The 19,792-nt window shown below is 37.3% G+C and overlaps 1 protein-coding gene across 1 annotated transcript in view; it reads right to left on the minus strand.

The window, feature by feature from the left end:
* Window positions 1–16,457, minus strand: part of LOC126253626 (RRP12-like protein) — a 161,412-nt gene extending 144,955 nt beyond the window's left edge. Inside the window, exons 1-2 of the mRNA XM_049955103.1 lie at window positions 16,243–16,457; window positions 2,063–2,237 (exon numbers count right to left, since the gene is read on the minus strand). Coding sequence (XP_049811060.1) covers window positions 2,063–2,237; window positions 16,243–16,372 — 305 coding nt within the window. The 5' untranslated portion in view covers window positions 16,373–16,457. The remainder of the gene's footprint in view (window positions 1–2,062; window positions 2,238–16,242) is intronic.
* Window positions 16,458–19,792: the final 3,335 nt, after the last annotated feature.

Below are 19,792 nucleotides of genomic sequence, written 5' to 3' on the forward strand. Positions count from 1 at the left end.
ACATGAGCTTTCATGTTTGAATGAGAATATATAATTTTCTTAATTTCAGAAGTATTTGAAATGTCTTTATAACTGTATTTTATGAGGGCTCATTTTCCAGCATACTGATTTGATTTTCCTATTGAAATGATTGTTTCTACATTTTCTACTACATTTAAGAAATGATTATCAAACATACTTGCTGGCCTGTCCATTTAAATGAACAGTAACATTACCCTGCTCTGTGACCTGTTGTCCTGTCTCTCACTTCAATATGTTTTATGTATTTTGTCAGCCGTACTTCTTTCTGAGATAATGTGACATTCCTTGATTTTTGTTACTTCTCTTTAAAATCTTTGCAATGTGCAACTACTGCATGATGGCATTAAATCTAATACATCCCATGTAAAATTCGTATCATCATTTGAAAACAGCTTTTCTCATAAAATAATCAAAAAGACAAAGTGTCACGCAAAACAGACTCCTAGAGGGATTGAAGAATCTCCTGGAAAGATTTCCACTGAAGGAAATCTATACTGGGAGGCACTATCTTGCAGCTAATTATGCACTATCATCAGAGAGAGCATTTTTTGCTGGCTAGGGGCCTGTACAGTTATTTTCTTGCTTCATGGTTCACCAAAGAAAACCTTATCAGAGCACCACTGCCTTTATTCATCAATGTTGGAAATTTAATTAACAAAGTCAAACCATAGGAGAAAAAACAACATTTCCAGGTAATTTTTCCTACTAGAACCTTTAGAAATCTACATTAAAATCAATGGACTATTAACAGCTTGTTGTTTGGCAGAGTGTAGTAAGGAATTCATATGCCTCATAAACAGTTTGAAAGTTCCCAGTGGGAATCTATACACGGTTACAACTTAAAGTGAACCATTTCTCAGTATTCCAACAACGGAAACTCCAGGTGGGATTATTAACAATATAGGAAAAGACAGATTGCTATGTACTGTAAAGAAGTCAAGTTGCAGACAGGCAGGATTAAAAGACATGCACACTGAGCTTTAGGCCACAGTTTTAGTCAGTAAGAGAGAGAGAGAGAGAGAGAGAGAGAGAGAGAGAGAGAGAGAGAAACACGCACACAAGGCAAGCACACCTCATGCACACACTACTGCCAACTCCAGCATCTCGGGACGGAGACTGTGGAGTTGGCAGTCGTGCGTGCATTAAGTGTGCTTGCCTTGTGTGTGTGTGTGTGTGTGTGTGTGTGTGTGTGTGTGTGTGTTTACTGACGAAGGTTGTGGCTGAAAGCAATATGTGAGTGTCTTTTAACCATGCCCGTCTGCAACTTGATGTGTCTTCTTTATGGTAAGTAGCAATCTGTCTCTTCCTACATTGTTGATATTTCTCAGTATTAATTCACAAGCACTAAGTTCTTTGTGCCCATTTCTACAAAATGTAATTGTTTCAATGTTTCTGAACTCACAAAAATGGTTCAAATGGCTCTGAGCACTATGGGACTTAACATCTGAGGTCATCAGTCCCCTAGAACTTAGAATTACTTAAACCTAACTAAACTAAGGACATCACACACATTCATGGCTGAGGCAGGATTCGAACCTGCGACTGTAGCGGTCGCGCGGTTCCAGACTGAAGCGCCTAGAACCGCTCGGCCACTCTGGCCGGCTCTGAACTCACATTCTGCACCCATATTAGTTCTACATGAAGAAGACTAGAAAGTATAATCCTTCATATTTAACATCTCTAACCTTGCAGTTATATGATGTTCAGATAGGCAGAGGATGTCTTTCTTTTCACAGCTCTCTAAATCTTCCAGACAATTTATCTATGTAAGTAAATGCTTTGGAATAATTTCTCAACATGCAAATAAGTTTCATTCAGTGCCTGCTATGGCTTTATTAACAGTGTTAAACATCATATTATACTACTGAATGATATTCTTCTTAGTCTACACAGCAAACATTAACCCACAAGTTCTTCACATGCTGAGGCACACACACATACATCTTGTCTTGAAAACCTGAATAATGCAACATATTTATCTGAATTTAATATTTAACCTTGTATGAAACGCATATTGTACTCAATGAAAGAACACCCTTACCGACTAAATGACATATTACTGCAACTACTCCAGTCACTTGCAAAGGTCTGAAATGTCTTGAACGTTCCTCCAATTGTCCCTTCCTCAAAATCTCCAGCCACCAAAGATTCGGTATCCATTTTTGTTGTGAATGCATCATGCTTCTTAAGTGCCTCAGCTGTCAATCCACTCTGTCCTGAAAATCAAATATAACAACATCGATTCAATGTTTGTGTAACTTAAATGTCAGAAATAATGTCTTTTCAGATAAGGCTGCATACACCAAGAAAACTTAACTTCACTACAGAAAGCATTATACACATCTGACATTTTACTTCTGGTTTTATCCGCCCACAAAACAATGGAAGAAGAAAGGAGAGATGAAATTTATTCTGAGCCCAGACATATGAGAAAGATTTTAGTCAGAATGGAAGGGGTGTGAAGGCTGTAGAGCTACATTAATGGGTGGGGAATATCATATTTATATCAGAGGTGGTACACATTTTAGATATAGAGATGACCTAATAACAATTAGTGAAGGTAAAAATTTTAAATTGGCAGCTGTAGAACTAACAATACTAGACATCCAAGAAAATCATTCCGTGTGTGTACTGTTCATCTAGGTAGTGGTGAGCACTTTCTTTAACAAATTAAAAGAAGTCTTGGAAAGAGACTCAGCCCTGTAAGGTAACGGGCGAGTTATGGCGCCCCGGAAATAATCTAAGTTCGGAGTTGGCGTGGCTGCATGGGCTGCTTGGTAAGCCGAGGCCCGGCAGCGGCCACATGGTGCCGAACGTTAGCTGAACAACAGGGGTAGCCCCAGTGTGTGGTCAAGCGAGCAGTGGCTGGAAATTCCTTGGTGACGCTGTGTCGATGAAAGAGACTTGTATGCCGGGAGAGCCAAAGATGGCGGACTTTGTGAAACCTTAATGGCAGACATTTCGGAGTTCGTATGGAAATTAATAGTACCCAGATGAATCATGATATCTCAAAAATAAACATGTACATTACCATTATTTGCACAACGATTCTGATGGTGTAATCAGATTTTCGATATCTTTATTAGTTTAAAGTTTAGTATATGACTGTAAATTACACAAGTAACACCCAGCAACGAATTTCCAAAATCCAAACGGTTCATCCGATTTCATCGATCGACATGACTTTAGAAAGCTATTAGTGTAAACCTACATTGATATAAATTACAGGCATGTAACTTCAATAGTACATGAGTTATTGAAGGTCAAAGTGGCCAATTACTATCAATCGCGTCAGGCCGTAAGTACTACACAGTTACACGAAAAAATGGTAGCAGCATGCTTATAAATACATTTATTCATCTATGTCTTTGTTTATACCCGATATATGCTATTAATGAAGAAATTGGTCAATTATTTACTGTGTTTTAGAAAGCACAGACATATTAGGCTACTGACCTACTTTTGCTTGCTATTCCTTTGATATATGTATATCTAATTTATTTATGTATTTAATAATGTGTGTTAGAGCATGTTTATGGTCCAGCTGTAGGAATATTTATTTAATTTAAAGTCATTTAAATGTAAATCCAGTATTTCTAAAGTGTTTTATGTTTGTGAGTGTGCACTGGCTTGAAAACATGGAGGGAGCGCTCTAGCCAATCACAGCACTCATGAATGGGGAGACTCGATGGAAGTGGGAGAACAGATGGGACAGGACAGAGGTAGTGCTAGATGTGACGGTGCAATGGATGGATGGTCACGAGAGAGACTAGTAGAGTGTGGAGTTTTGCGCGTGGTCGTGGAGGATAGAAATATTTCGGAGTGACAACCTGTGCTCTTGTGTGATTTCCGTGGCTTCTGCAGTGAAGACGTAGTATGCATTCAGAAGTGAATATCTCATGAGCTATGTTGTTGTTCATAACTAATTACGTGAAGCAGGAATCTACTGCTTCCCCGTTATTCCACTTATATTTTATTTAATTGCTGGACCATCAACACCAGTAAGTGTTCTGCAGAAATACCGCATTCTCCAAAGTACTTCTACTATAGTACTCATCATTTAAAGTTGTTAAGACAGTACCTGCAGATTTTATTTAATTGCAATCTTTCATTTATAAATTTATATGTTACATTCATAATTCACAATTGCCGAGCGATAGAAACCTTCGACCATTCAATTCATGTGTATATTCGTATTGTATACTGTAGACTCTGCAGTATTTGGCTTGTAATGCGGCAACTATATATCCCAGCCCCTAGACAACGAAACCAGCCAAAACTTTTAATATTTCAACTTTGAGTCAGAGGGTACGTAATTGAGGGCACACCACTACACATTTCACTTTATTAGAAAGCGCGCAGCCCCCAAAAATAACATACTGGTAACATACGAAAACATGAATAATAACATAGGTGTTGAGGGTGAAATTAGTAATAGCTTCCCAAACATTTTGAGCTGTTTTGGGGTGGCATAAATGGCTAACACTGCTACAAGTGTATCAAAAAGTACAACTTCACATTTAGACCATGTACTTACAGATATTGACAGGAAAAACCGTAAACTATTTATAATAGCCCTTGACATTTCAGATCATTACTGCCAGATAGTAAAGCAAAAGACAGGCTTGGCAAAACCAGCAAAATTATAGGCCTTCAAAAGAATCTTCTCAGAATGTAAGCTACACGGTTTTTAATGGGTGCTGGAAAACCAAACCAGAGATATATCATTATCATCAATTTTCTGCTATATTAGCAGGTCCTTTGCCTCTCCATTTACTGCAATCCATTGCTTCCTTCTTCTTGTTGTTGTGGTCTTCAGTCCTGAGACTGGTTTGATGCAGCTCTCCATGCTACTCTACCCTGTGCAAGCTGCTTCATCTCCCAGTACGTACTGCAGCCTATGTTCTTCTGAATCGGCTTAGTATATTCATCTCTTGGTCTCTCTCTATGATTTTTACCCTCCACGCTGCCCTCCAATACTAAACTGGTGATCCCTTGATGCCTCAGAAAATGTCCTACCAACCGATCCTTTCTTCTAGTCAAGTTGTGCCACAAACTCCTCTTCTCTCCAATCCTATTCAATACCCCCTCGTCAGTTATGTGATCTACCCATCTAATCTTCAGCATTCTTCTGTAGCACCACATTTCAAAGGCTTCTATTCTCTTCGTATCCAAACTATTTATCGTCCATGTTTCACTTCCTTACATGGCCACAGTCCATACAAATACTTTCAGAAACGACTTCCTGACATTTAAATCTACACTCAATGTTAACAAATTTCTCTTCTTCAGAAATGCTTTCCATGCCATTGCCAGTCTACATTTTATATCTTCTCTACTTCGACCATCATCATTTATTTTGCTCCCCAAATAGCAAAAGTCCTTTACCACTTTAAGTGTCTCATTTCCTAATCTAATTCTCTCAGCATCACCCGAGTTAACTCTACTACATTCCATTATCCTCATTTTGCTTTTGTTGATGTTCATCTTATATCCTCCTTTTAAGACACCGTCCATTCCATTCAATTGCTCTTCCAAGTCCTATGCTTCCTTCTTAAGGCTGCAGTATGTTGTACCATCCATCACGTCATCCAGTATCTGAAATCTGTTCATTCCTAGCTTCCTTTTCCTGTCTACATAACCTACTAAAACTGTTTTTATCAGTCTGTCATTCTTTTTTAATATATGCCCAATCCAATTTCTTTTTCTTCTTTTTATTACATCTAGTGACTGTCTTGTCTCTTCCACTCTTCTCAGTACCTCTTCATTTTTTACTCTGTCCATCCAACTTATTCTTTCCATCCTCCGCCATGTCCACATTTCAAAAGCCTCCAGCCTTTCCTGTCTTTCATCCTCAAGGTCCATGTTTCAGCATCATACAGAAGAACCCTCCATACAAGACATTTTATGAGTCTTTTCCTGAATTGCCTGTCCAGAATGCTGCAGAAAATGCTCATTTTCTTATAGAATACCTCTTTTGCCATTGCTATCCTTGTTTTAATTTCTGTGCTGCACTTCCAGGTGGTGTCTATCCTGATACTTGCTGGCAGATTAAAACTGTGTGCCGGATCGAGACTAACTCAGGACCTTTGCCTTTCGCGGGCAAGTGCTCTACTATCTGAGCTACCCAAGCACGACTCGTGCCCCGTCCTCAGAACACTACTACTGTCAGTACCTCATCTCCTACCTCCTGGGTAGCTCAGATGGTAGAGCACTGCTCTTACGGGCTTCCAGAAGGTGCCACTAATTGAGCCTAAGGGAGTCATACCAACCGCCACACAATTTTCACATTTCACTGATTACAACTCAGGGAATCCAGAGACTGGCTGAGTGTCATTTTCAAACCCCTTTTTTCTGCATACAGTAACTGACATTTAATATCACTGTTTTGATAGTTCTAATGACACTCTTTTGTTCCTGGCTCTGGTAATTTTATCCACTGTAGTAAAATAATGTAAAGGTCTGTAAGTTTCTCACTAAAATGCACTAGGATATGATGACACTTACATATTACCACCTAATAGATGAAATAATGGTGCCAAATGGATTGTAACTTTCAACTGCTTACAAGTTCCTTGCTTGTTAATAATGTCTACTTGGAAAGTGCACTATTTAAAAGTTTGATTTTGTTTCTTGAGTTGCATTTCAACATGTGCATCAGATAGAAATGGCAAAAACACCTACATAACTGAAATAGTAAAAAATCTGATAGGAATCTCCAGAGGATGAGAATTTGACCCTCTTGATAACAGATTTGCAGCCTTCATGTATCTGGCTGGAAATGAGAGGAGTAGGATTTATAATGTTCTGTCATCATCAATGTCATTAGAGCAGGAGTCCTAGCCCAGATTATGTATGGGGCTAAGGACAGATTTTTTGAAGGAATCATGACTATCAGCTGTAGTAATGCATATAAGTTGGTTAACGTAAATCACATGTTGGACAGAGATTTGAACTCCACTCACCCAGAAAGTCAAGTACCAAAACCAGTGTTATATTTCACTTGGTACATTATGTGACTAAAGTTCACCTTTATTTTGACATATCGTAGGAGATTGGCCCTACTACCACATCAATTCAGAAAAGTGATCAAGTTCCATTACTATTCACGAATTTAACATGTTGAAAACAATCATACAAAAGACTACCAATCCAAAGGGCCCAGGTTCGATTCCCGGCTGGGTCGGAGATTTTCTCTGCTCAGGGACTGGGTGTTGTGTTGTCCTAATCATCATCATTTCATCCCCATCGATGCGCAAGACTTGCACCAGGTGAACGGTCTACCCGACGGGAGGCCCTAGTCACACGACATTTCATTTCATACAAAAGACGTAAATCTGAATGTGATAAAATGTGTGAAATCACTTCTGACTAACTGCAATCGATCAGCAACCTAAAATTGTGCCAAATAAATCAGTCATACACAGAGAGTATAAAAGAATATTAATAGGTACATACATAAGAATAATATGTTTTTAAAAATGCTAGTGTCAACATAACAAACACATTTCAGTGAAGAGACCATAATAAAGACCGCCACTTTCTGATAAGTGTAAGTCAGCGACTTCATGCCACCCTGCAATGCTTGCACTTGTTATCAACTTTACCCACACAACAGTTTTGTGCACCATAGCAGTAAATAGCCATTGTGAATCTACATCTACATCAAACTCCGCAAGCCATTTAATGGTGTGTGGCAGAGGGTACTTTCGGTACCACTATCTGATCCCTCCAACCCTGTTCCACTCACGGATAGTGCGTGGGAAGAATGATTGTCGGTAAACCTCCGTATTGACTCTAATTATCTCCTATAGTCAATACACGAGATGTACGTGGGGGGAAGAAATATGTTGTCCAGCTCCTGAAATTTCAATACTAAATCTCTCCATGATGCACAATGCCTCTCTTGTACCATCTGCCACAGGAGTTTGTTTAGCATCTCTGTAACGCTCTCTCGCCAGCTAAACGATCCCATAACAAAATATGCCGCTCTTCGTTGGATCTTCTCTATCTCCTCTATCAGTCATACCATACAGGGATCCCAGATAGATGAACAACACTCATGAATAGGGCAAAAAAGTGCCAGATGAATTACATTCCTTAAGATTCTTCCAATGAGTCTGGGTCTGGTGTCTGCTTTTCCCACTATCTGTTTTATATGGTCATTCCACTTAAGGCCGCTCTGGACAGTTACACCTAGATATTTTACAGCAGACGCTGTCTCCAGCTGTTTGCCATCAATAGTGTAGCTGTAGATTAGTGGATTTCTTTTCCTATGTATGTGCAATATGTTACATTTATTTAAATTCAGGGCCAACTGCAGAGTATGCACCATACATCAATTCCCTGCAGGTCATTCTGCCAATTCTTACTATCTTCCAGTGTTGCTACTTTGGTACGGACAACTGCATGCAATATTTTCTATTAGATCATTTATATATATTGTAAACAGCAACGGACCTATCACACTTCCCTGTGGTACTCCGGATATTACCTTTACATCTGTCGATTTAGTTCCAATCACAGGTTTGCTCCGATACTCCGTAAGCCCGTATTGTTTTCATTAAACAGCAATGTGGGACGGTGTCAAATACCTAACTGAAATCAAAGAACACAGCATCAACCTGAGCGCCATTGTCCAGTGGCCTGTGGATCTCATGCAGGAACAGAGCGAGCCGAGTTTCGCAGGATCTCTGTTTGCGGAATCCATGTTGATTTGTATAAAGGAGATGTTCATTTTCCAAAAACATCATAATTCTTGAGCATAAAACATGTTCCATAATTCTACAATAGACTGAAATCAACGATATAGGTCTATAATTGTGTGGATCTGTCGTATGGCCTTCCAGTCATTAAGTACCTTTCATTGTTCAGGTGATCGATGATAAATAACTCCTAAAAGGGGAGCAAGTTCTTTCACATAATCTTTATAGAATCTTACAGGTAGCCTTTCCACAGCTAAGTGATTGTAGCGGCTTTTCAATTATGTGATCGGTTATCTCAATATCTGCCATTTCGATGTTCGTACATGACTGAAAGGAGGGACAGTGTTACGATCTTCCACAGTGAAACAACTTCGGAAGACCGAATTCAGTATTTTGACCTTATCTCCATTATCTTCCATTTCTGTGCCAGTGTGGTCACTGAGAGAATGAACAGATGATTTTCACCCACTTACTGATTTCACATATGACAAAAATTTCTTAGGGTTTTTATTCAGGTCGGTTGACGACATCTTACTTCCAAAATCACTGAACACTTTCCTCATTGCTCTCCTTACACTCATTTTTGTTTGTCAGATAGGTTTTTACTTCTCTTGAATCTGAGATGAAGTGCTCTTTGTTTATGTAGCGCTTTTCTAACAGGGCTATTAAACCATGGTGGATCTTTCCCATTTCTTAAAACCTTACTCTGAATGTACTTGTTGAGCACATTGAACAATGTCTGAATTTTTTCCAGTTGTCCTCCACATCTTCATTCTCATCACTGAGTATTCGATGCTGATTGCTGAGATATTCTGAAATTTGTATCCTGTCACCCTTGCTGAACAAGTATATCTTCCTACCTTTCTTAACATCCCTTGTAGGACCCGCCGTCATAGATGCTGTCACATCCTTATGATCTCTGACACGTTGACTGATTCGATAAGTTCAGGTTTGTTTGTGCCAGGAGGTCTAAGACATTACCCTCTCGAGTTGGTTCTCTATTTGCTCAAAGTAATTTTCGGACAAGACATCCAGAACAATGTCACATGATTCCCTGTCTGTGGCATCAGTTTTGATGAAGTAACACTCCCAACCTATACCTGGCAAGTTGAAGTCACCCCCTATCACAGCAGCATGATTAGGAAATTACTAATAATATTCTGCAAGTTCCATCTGAAGCATTCTACAACTACAGATCCTGACCCAGATGGTCTATAAAAGCATCTGATCACCATTTTTGACCGTTCTTTGATACTCAATTTCACCCAGATTCATTCACATTCGAAATCTGTGATAACCTCGCTAGATTTTATCGAATTTTTTACTGCAATAAACCCACTACCACCATTGGTGGCTAACCAATCTTTATGATAAACATTCCAATCTGAACTTAGGATTTCGTTGTCATCGACGTTGGGTTTCAACCAGCTTTCTGTTCCCAGTACTATCTCTGCATTATAACGTTCAGTAAGCGATACTAATTCTGGGACCTTTCCTTGGATGCTCCTGCAGTTTACTAAAATCATATTAATCTTTTATACCTCTGATCTACGAGGACCAAGATTCTTTGAGGTCCCTGTGGCTGATTTAATAGGCCAATCTTCTTTGGTTCCAAGAGAGGGGTTCTCTAACCTAAAAAAGCCCCATGTACACGACACACGTAATCTGCAACCCTAATAGCTGTTCCCTGCGTGTAGTCCAAGCTTTACCTATTAAGGGAAACCCTACAATTCTGCATCTGATAGCGGAGGTAGTGAAATTCACACCCAATACTGTCGCAGAGTTGTCTGAGCCTCTGGTTTAGATTTTCCACTCTGTTCCAAACCAGAGGACCGCAATGAACCCAGGGTATGATGCTACAAATAGATAGCTTAGCCTGCACACTGCATGCATTGCTAGTTGCCTTCACCAAATCATCCAGCTGCTGAAAGGAGCCAAGGATGGCCTCGGGTCAATCCATACCAAGTGGTCCAAGAAAAAAATAATTGCTTGCTTGACCATCTCAGAAAAATTTTATATTTGCTAGATGAATTCCCCAATGTTTTGCAGTCACAAAAATATTTTTTAAAAAATTTACTGTTTATTATTTTGAAATGGTGGCCATATTTGTTCCAGGCGCATGCTTTTTTTCGTATTTGCAAGCATCTACATTTTTACAATTATTCAGGAGTCGTTTGTCCTAAGCCTTTCAGATAAAATGCACTTAGTTCAACACACTCTGGGCTACATTTTAACATCATCATCACTTAGCTGAATGTATTTTTAATATATTTTAATAGTTCAAAATCATCAGCCACTAATTAAAAAAAAACTCAATTTTTGAACAATAGTTTTCTGAAGAAAGATTAATTTCTCAGCTTTAATATTTTTTCTGCTATTACACTGTATAGTATGGTTACTTTTTATGGAGTATCAATGGTGAGCAGCTTACACTTAAAAAATACACTAGGCCTATTTTAAAAAATGGATTTTTTAAAATTTTTCCATTTTGTGGCCTGCAATATCTTTGTTGGGGGACCAGACAAAAATCTGAAAATTTCACAGTTAATAGACCTTTATGATATCAAACTTCAGTATAAATTTCAACTTTGAGATTCAATTGGAAGTTATGGAAAAAATACAAACACGAGTCAAAAATACGGATTTTAACTTATGTGATATCTAGGCTTATGGAATAAAATATATCAGTTACAATATATAATTTAATCATATTTATGATTACTTACTTTTTACTGAAAATAAGCCTACTAGTTACATTATATTGTTCTCTTGTTATTTGTTTTTAGTACATCGCTTATTGAACATTTGAGAAATTTGTTCACTCAGTTTGGGTGTTAGATTACAAGTTTGCCCAGTCACAGTGGTAAATTCCGTGGGAGGCAGCTTCCTTAGTACATGTTTAAGTGGCATCCAGACTTGATCCTTCTCAAATATTTTAAAGACGTCTTTGGTCCTGGAGGGTGATAAAATACAACATGTACATCTTGGTTTTGATAGTTAATATTATCAACTTCGCTTATCCACAACTGTTCATTATAAACACAAGCCATTATGTCTTTATTTTGAAGAACCAGTTGTACTAGTTTTCCACACTGATGAAGTTCATTATCAGGCAGAGTTGATGTGATCTTACATTTCAGTGAGTTGTGTGAATGGGGTACAAAACAATGAAAAGATCAAGTGTTGTACCTTTCCTTCCAGACACTGTCATAGACTTCTTATATTTCCTCACATTGTACAAAAAACATAAGTAATTCCTCTGACATGTTTTTTCAGAATTCAAACATTTCTTGAGGTGTTATGATATGAGTGTCATCGGTCCGCTGCAGACTTGCTTTTGTGACAGCTCACTTTGTTGTTTTCCCGACACCATCACAAGCATTCTCCCCCATGGCATGAAGCAAAAAAGTGCCATTCTACATCAAACCCAAAATCTTCTTTATGAAAGGAGATGTTAATAATTTTTTTTGTTTTGTTTTTATATTGACTTGCTGCCTCATCCGAAAATTAAGTCACTTTTTTTTATTTTTTTTTTTAAATGGAAGGGTGATGCTGTTAAATGTAGTTTGTTAATTTTAGTTGAAAAATGTGCACCGCTGTAGTGTTGTGTTCAAGGTAGTCACTTATGACACAAAGCTGTGGCTAATTAGTTTATCTTCCTCTTTATAATAGAATACAAATGGATGAACTGTGGCCTGTTTGTTTACCCAGTGGTGCCCTTGTACTTCATCTTGAACAACAAAGGAATAATTTTCCAAAAAGTCAGCAAGAACTAAACATTCATCAGCTGCCAAGGTTTGCTTTTTGTCTTTCAAAAATTTACTTTGAGCTTTTACAATAAAATGATGCATTTTCAGATTTTCAAGGTTAGCCACCAACACTTCAAAAAACTCTTCTCATGATTTAATGACTGTCACCATTTCATTTCTGTATTGTGTCACCCATTGTCTGTGCAAGACTGACCAAAAAGGTAATGAAATTTTTTTAAGTATTTCATTTCATGGTACTTGCATGTTGATTTGACCTCTGGGCCAACTCGTAAGTAAAACAACACTTTTTATTCTGCACTGTAAACTTTAATGTCTTCAGGATACACTCCATACACACTTTTATGACATGCTTCATTAATAATAACACCAAAAGAACACTGAGACACCATTTTTCAAGAATTTCTAGCTAAATAATTGTAAGCAGACAATTGTTGGTGTAAGGTGGAAGACAACAATCAGACTTGTATAGGCTTGCAAATGCAATTGTTAGCCTGCTGAAACAATTGCCACAGCATTGTTTCGACAATGCGGTGTGTTACATTATGCAACTGGCATACTTTATTTGATTAGCCTACCAGATATCACTGATGTTAAAAAACGTATTTTTGATTCCTGTTTGTAATCTTTTTTCCATAACTTCCAATTGAATCTCGAAGTTTAAATTTATATTGAAGTTTGATATCATAAAGGTCTATTAACAGTGAAATTTTCAGATTTTTATCTGGTCCCTCAACAAAGATATTGCAGGCCACAAAATGGAAAAATTAAAAAAAAATCATTTTTTAAAATAGTGTATTCTTTTAAGTGTAAGCTACTCACCATTGACGCTCTATAAAAAGTAACTATACTATACAGTGTAATAGCAGTAAAAATATTAAAGCTGAGAAATTGATATTTCTTCGGAAAACTACTGTTAAAAATTGAGTTTTTTTAATTTGTGGCTGATAACTTTGAACTATTAAAAATATATTAAAAATACATTCAGCTAAGTGATAATGATGTCAATTTGTAGCCCAGAGTGGGTGAACTAAATGCATTTTATCTGAAAGACTTAGGAAATCCCTACTGAATAATTGTAAAAAATGTATATGCTTGCAAATACGAAAAAACGCATGCGGCCTGGAACAAATATGGCCGCCATTTTAAAATAATAAAAAATAAATTTTCTTAAAAAATATTTTGTGACTACTAAACATTGGGGAATTCACCCAGCAAATATAATTTTTTTTTTCTGAAATGGTCAAGCAACCAGTGCTGGACCACTTGGTATGGACTGACCCCTCAGAACACAAGCAGCAAGCGTCATTCATGCCGACATGTGCCACTACATGCAGCCGGTTGATCAATAGCTGCCGGCAGGGCCTCCTTCACATCACGGATGAGAACTCCCAGCAAATATACCGAATTCACATTGGAACTCTTTCCATCCTTGTTTGCTATCTCTCTGAGGGGCTCTGTCATCCACCTAACACTGGAGCTCCCAATGACTAGCATACCCACCCTCTGTACTTGTCCAGACTGTGCAGGAAAATCAACCATTGGCCCAACAGAAGAGGCATCTCGTGCTGGCTCAGAGTTATCATCAACACTGGGTAGCACCTTGTACCTGCTGCTAAGATGTAGGGAGCCAGTCGCATGGCCTGCTACCCCTTTTGACTTCCACCCAGTGACACGCGGACCCACCACAGTCTGCCTCCCACTCTGGAGTGAGGACAGACCGGTCAGATGATGTGTATCAGAAGCCGCAACAACATCCAGGTCACCAGAGGATTCCAGTGGCACCAAAGGTGTTGCAAGTCTTGTCACTGGCATCCCAATGTCACCACAGCTTTGAGCATTAGCTAGAAGCGTGCTGACGGTAGCCAACACAGCTTCCAACTGTTTATGGAGAGCAGCCAACTCTCTTTGTATCCACTCACAACAAGTACAGTCCCTAGCCTTATCGTACTGTGTACAAAATAGATATAAGGTTTCAAATGGTGCTACTGAGTTTGAAAATATACCAAAGGAGAATAAAGTAACACTAAAACTTGATGTGCAGATTTCTCACTGTACTCTAAGACCACAAGCTATTAAACAGAAATAAATTTCTCTACTGAAGTTGATGTATTTACAGATACCTGTTATTAGAAATCCTGTTTGCCGAAAAGTTACTGCACAAGACAAATATTCAAACTAGAATGCACTGATCTAAACTGTGTGCTGTCTACCAGCACAAAATTAATACTTAGTGGCATGACAGAGTTTCTGATGACAGTAAAATTTACACTAGGAAGCCGCCCTACACAAGGATACTCACAAGACTTATGTAACAACAAAAACAAAGATTAATTTTCTAACCACTAGTCTACACAGTAAAGTACACACAGCGGTTAACTTTTTTGCAGAAGAATGTGATAAAAAACCAAAGACTAAATTAATTTACAGTTTATCGGACAAAGGCTGCTTTTGCTCTGCTGTGCATCCTCTCGGCTCAGCGGCTGCCGCTACAACCTAATTTTTATTAATGTCTGGTTGTAGCGACTGATAATATTATTTACAAAAATGACCAAAGAGGCTGTACCCGGTCATTCTAGCAAACTGCTGTCAACTTCTGTAACACATTAACCTATTACATGTTTGTTTCATTGATAAGCTATAATCTGGCTTCCCAGGGAAAAGGAGCCACTCACAAGCTTCCACTCCCAGCATCCTCTGCTCCAATGTCAAGTTAAAATGTGTGATCCGTAGGAATCGCTGCTTAAATGGACAACACAACTTGTATTAATCACATACGGTTTAGATTCATGTGACATATTGCATCTATTTTGCTATAAACGATGTTGGCTGAAACAATGTCCTTCAAATTTGTGCCACATCTTGTACCATTATCTGTCGGGCAATGAAGGAGGTACATATAATTAACTTTCCTATTACAAATCATTGTTCAAATCCAACATACGAAGAGTCACAACATTGCTAATGGCAGTTGCTATTTGATAAATGTAATTAATTTAACTACACAGACACTGGAAAAGCTGATGTGAGGCACGTCACGCAAGTCTTCTAACATTCGACAGGGAGTATCTCAGGAAACAGCTTATCCAAACCCACAACTGCACGGGTGTTAATGACAAGGCAAGATGTCACTGAAGATGCACAGTAGCATCAGAGTAAAGAATATTTAGTGCATAGTGAAACAAGTTTTTCTGCCAATGCTAAATCAGGGAATATACTGTGAGAAGTGTTTTCCTGAGCTGAACTGCTATAGAAAACTTATTTGAACATGTCTATCTCATACTCAGTAAGTGAATTTAGTGCAAGAAATGCCACATTCAGCTACTGAATTTAGTGCCAAATTAAACTCTGTTTACAGTAAGAAATTTAAAGGTTTTAGTAAAATATTTAATACATGTTGATCACGTATGCAGTAGTATCCCGTATGGCACTGCTGCGAAACCGTACTTATCGCTTGTTGCCAACCTGCAAACGTCAACAGTGAAGCTGAATACAACAAAATCCACAGCTTTAAGTTCAAATCTACGTTGTACTACAAGAAAAGTAGCATACAGTAAAGAGACACAAAATAAACTGCTGCCAGTAGCAGTAAAGCAAGTACTTTTACCTCCGTCTCTTACTTGAACGTGTATTTCGCGCATAAATCCTTCTCTACATAAATACTCTTCAAATATAAATATTTTTAAAATGCATCTGACGGGAATATGGTAACTTGGGCGACACAAACTTAATTTAAAGATTATACATACCCAAATTTTCCTGAAAGAACCTAGATTTAGCAATATCTCTATGCTTCTGAATTTCCGGGTTTGAACTGGAACTATGACCTTTTTTCCATCTCTTGCCTTTTCCTTTTACACGATGTCGAAACGATCCCATGACGATCTCACTAACCACGCTGTTTTAGTTGCAATTGTAAACAACACAACACATGGGCTCCTCCGAGTTTCGCCAAAGTACATACGCCTGGACATGCATCCAAAGTCTATCACATCACCACCTACGATCCCACGCGCATTAGAAACTAGCGCCGGCATACCTCTACACCGCTCGTACATTGAAAATACCGCACAGACTCATGCCAGCTAGCATGACTACCAAAAATGTTAAAATACCGTTCAGTTTACTGATATCATGTAGCTTCTCTCACCATAATTAACCATCCATACAGACATATCCCGTAAATGGCCATAATATAGCTGTGTAAATATTTAACTTTTTTTTAAAATATATATTTTGTGTTTGTTCAGTTGATTCTTCCCAACTAATACTGTTTATCGTGAATATCTTCTATACAATAGGTAAATAACTGCGCAACCATACTAAACTCCTTTTAACGAATTAACCATCACCTGAGACCTTTAGCTATTTCTGCTAAATGAAATTTAGCTATCTTTTGTCCATCAAAAGTCAGATACACTTTTTTTAATTCTTAACAAATACACCACTTTAGACAACTTTGTTCAAGTACACTTAATGTGTGGATTCAAGACATTTTACTATCAATGCCAATACCTAAAAACTTAACATTACCTAAACCAGCTTCTACTGACAAATCTCATAAACCAAATAAAATTTGTTGGGTTTTACTTTCATTGAGCTGGAAATCCATTGGCTCGAAACCAGAATACCACCTGTGATACGGTGTCTTTAGTCATAGTTTGAAGGTATCAAAGTCTAAAATGACAAAAAGTGATATCAACAGTGTAGAGAATGTAGTGGGTAGTTATATAAAATGACAAATGATTTATTATTAGAATAAACAACGAAGGTCCCAAAACCGAACCAACTCCACTCTTAATTTCAGCTATCTGCAATCTCTCCTTCCCAATACATACAATTTGTTTATGGTCATTAAGTGATTGAAAAATGTTAGCTACTTTGTTGTTAATGGTTATATAATAAACGAATTTCTGGAGAAGCGAATCATGCTCTACACAGTCGAAAGCCTTGCTAAGATCCCACAACGTAGCGTGAGCAAAGTTTTTCTTTCTTTAAGCAATAAACGCTTTTTTTAATCAAACAGTCAATAGCATTAACAGTAGATTTGCTCTTCCTAAAGCAGAATTGTGCAACAGAAAAAATGTTGTTATATTCCACATAATCATATAACTGGTATTAGATGATGGATTCTAAAACATTAGATAAAACTTGTGTCAGAGTTAGTGGGCAATAACTTGAGGGGCAAATTCACTGTCTCTACTTACAAACGGGCACAATTCTCGACAGTTTTAACACCTGTGGAAATACACCTTCATTAAACACTTATTTATACGATAAATGAGAGGAAATATTAAAAACCAACTATTTTTTAACATATTACTGAAATGATCATATATGCCTACATCATCAGAAGGCCTAAAATTATTCACAATACTCAAAACAACTAATGGTGTCACCTTTGACCAAAAAAAATAGTCTTTCGATGCAGAACTTACACCATTGCATTTTATGCTTTCACAAATTTAATCAATGGACTATATACAAAAGTTATTAAACTCAGCTAGTGATACAGCTACAGCCTCTTTTTCTTTGCTTTTTTGCCACAGAGTTTTGTTACAGACCATGGGTTCTTGCATTTATTTTAGAATGACTATAGTAAATAAGTTATATTGTTTCTTAGCCTCTTATCCTCATTTGTTGCATGCTTATAAAACTTTTGAGCTCTTAAGTATCTTAGCTTCGTCATATCTGTTTTGACTAGCCCATAAAGATTGAAATAGTTTAACATTCTGTTTTTCGTACTTGATAGTTGAGAAGTATGCCATCTATTCTTATGCCCAAGTTTATTTGTGTTGGGATTGACTTTACATTTACAGTGAGAGAAGTTGGTCTCAAATATATTTAATAAATCATAGAAAATGTATCTGAGATTATATTTGCACAATAATAACTATTACTCTTAAAAAATCTTTCTAAACATGATTCTCAAGTGAAACTATAAAATTAGAAACTTTGTCCTGCATTATTGATCTTGTAACAGTCACTTTAGTCTCTTTGAGCTCTTTAGACTAAATAGTAGGCTTAATTATTTCTACTCAAAGTGAACCATAATGTGAGGAACCATAAACAGCTACAAAAGAACACATTTAATCCTTACTAATAGTTATAAGTATATTGTGGAGACAAGCAGTCTCTCTTGTAAATTTTCAGTTAGTGAAACTATAGTTAAATTGTCTTAACATATTTTTTAAATTCATTTACATTATATGTATCTGTTGTTACATCACCACCCATCATTATACTATTCTTTGTCCACTGAGGACGACAAAAAAATTTAATAAATTCTCAAGTTCTTCTAAAAAGGTTAGTGCATCACTATTGGATGACCTATGTAGTGATACAATAACAATTTTAAGTGCTCAAAATACATACTTGGAGCTTGAAAGTACTGCTCAATACACAAAAAACCAGATCTAATTCACTACTACCATATATTAAAGCTTTATTAACATAAATTTACACACTCCCTTGAATATGCTGCTCTCTGCTGAAAGTATTAACTACATGGAAATCAACCAATACAAGACAAGCTATTTCATTTACCTTCATTCAAATATAATGAATCAAGCACATTCTCATTTGCAAAATCATTTAAAACTATATGTTTTCCACTCATACCTTTAACATTGAGACAGCATATTTGAAACGACAAAGTTATTGAGCAAGTTGTAATATAAGGACATTAATTAATCCTGCTGTTTTTTCAAAACAATGACTACCCATAGACTGGACCATATCACAGGGTGAGGAACTGTGTGCAAAATTATGAAAAGTAATTTTCCGTAGAACTAAATGGTAGTGACTCTAGCCTAAATATTTATGCTAAGCCTAACTGATAAGCTAGATTTATGATTCATCATTCACATAATTTTTTCGAAATTTATTCAGATGGAGGCCATGAGTGGTAGAAATCTTTTACCCAAGTCAGGTATGTTTACAAAAGAGACATTTTTAAAGTGTTTAGAAAGTTTCCTTATTCCTTCATTTACTCTTGTTACTTCTGTGTTCACACATGACCAGAACAGAAGAACATGGCAAAATGATATGGAGAACAGCATAATTTTTCTGTTTTGTAGTTCATGCAATGTTTTTCTTAATGACAATAAGAAACCTTTTCCCCTCATTTCCTGTTACATCGTTTGTTCCAGCATGAAAACTGCAGCTCCAGTAGCATCTGTTGGTGAAGAACTTGCCAAAACACCTTTAAATTTTGCACCAAGGTTTATTGTGGTTAGATAACATGGCTCAAACGATTTTCAATACTATATCTTATTTTCCTACTTGGCTGTTGCATAG

Source organism: Schistocerca nitens, chromosome 4 (genome assembly GCF_023898315.1).
Source record: "Schistocerca nitens isolate TAMUIC-IGC-003100 chromosome 4, iqSchNite1.1, whole genome shotgun sequence".
NCBI lineage: Eukaryota > Metazoa > Arthropoda > Insecta > Orthoptera > Acrididae > Schistocerca > Schistocerca nitens.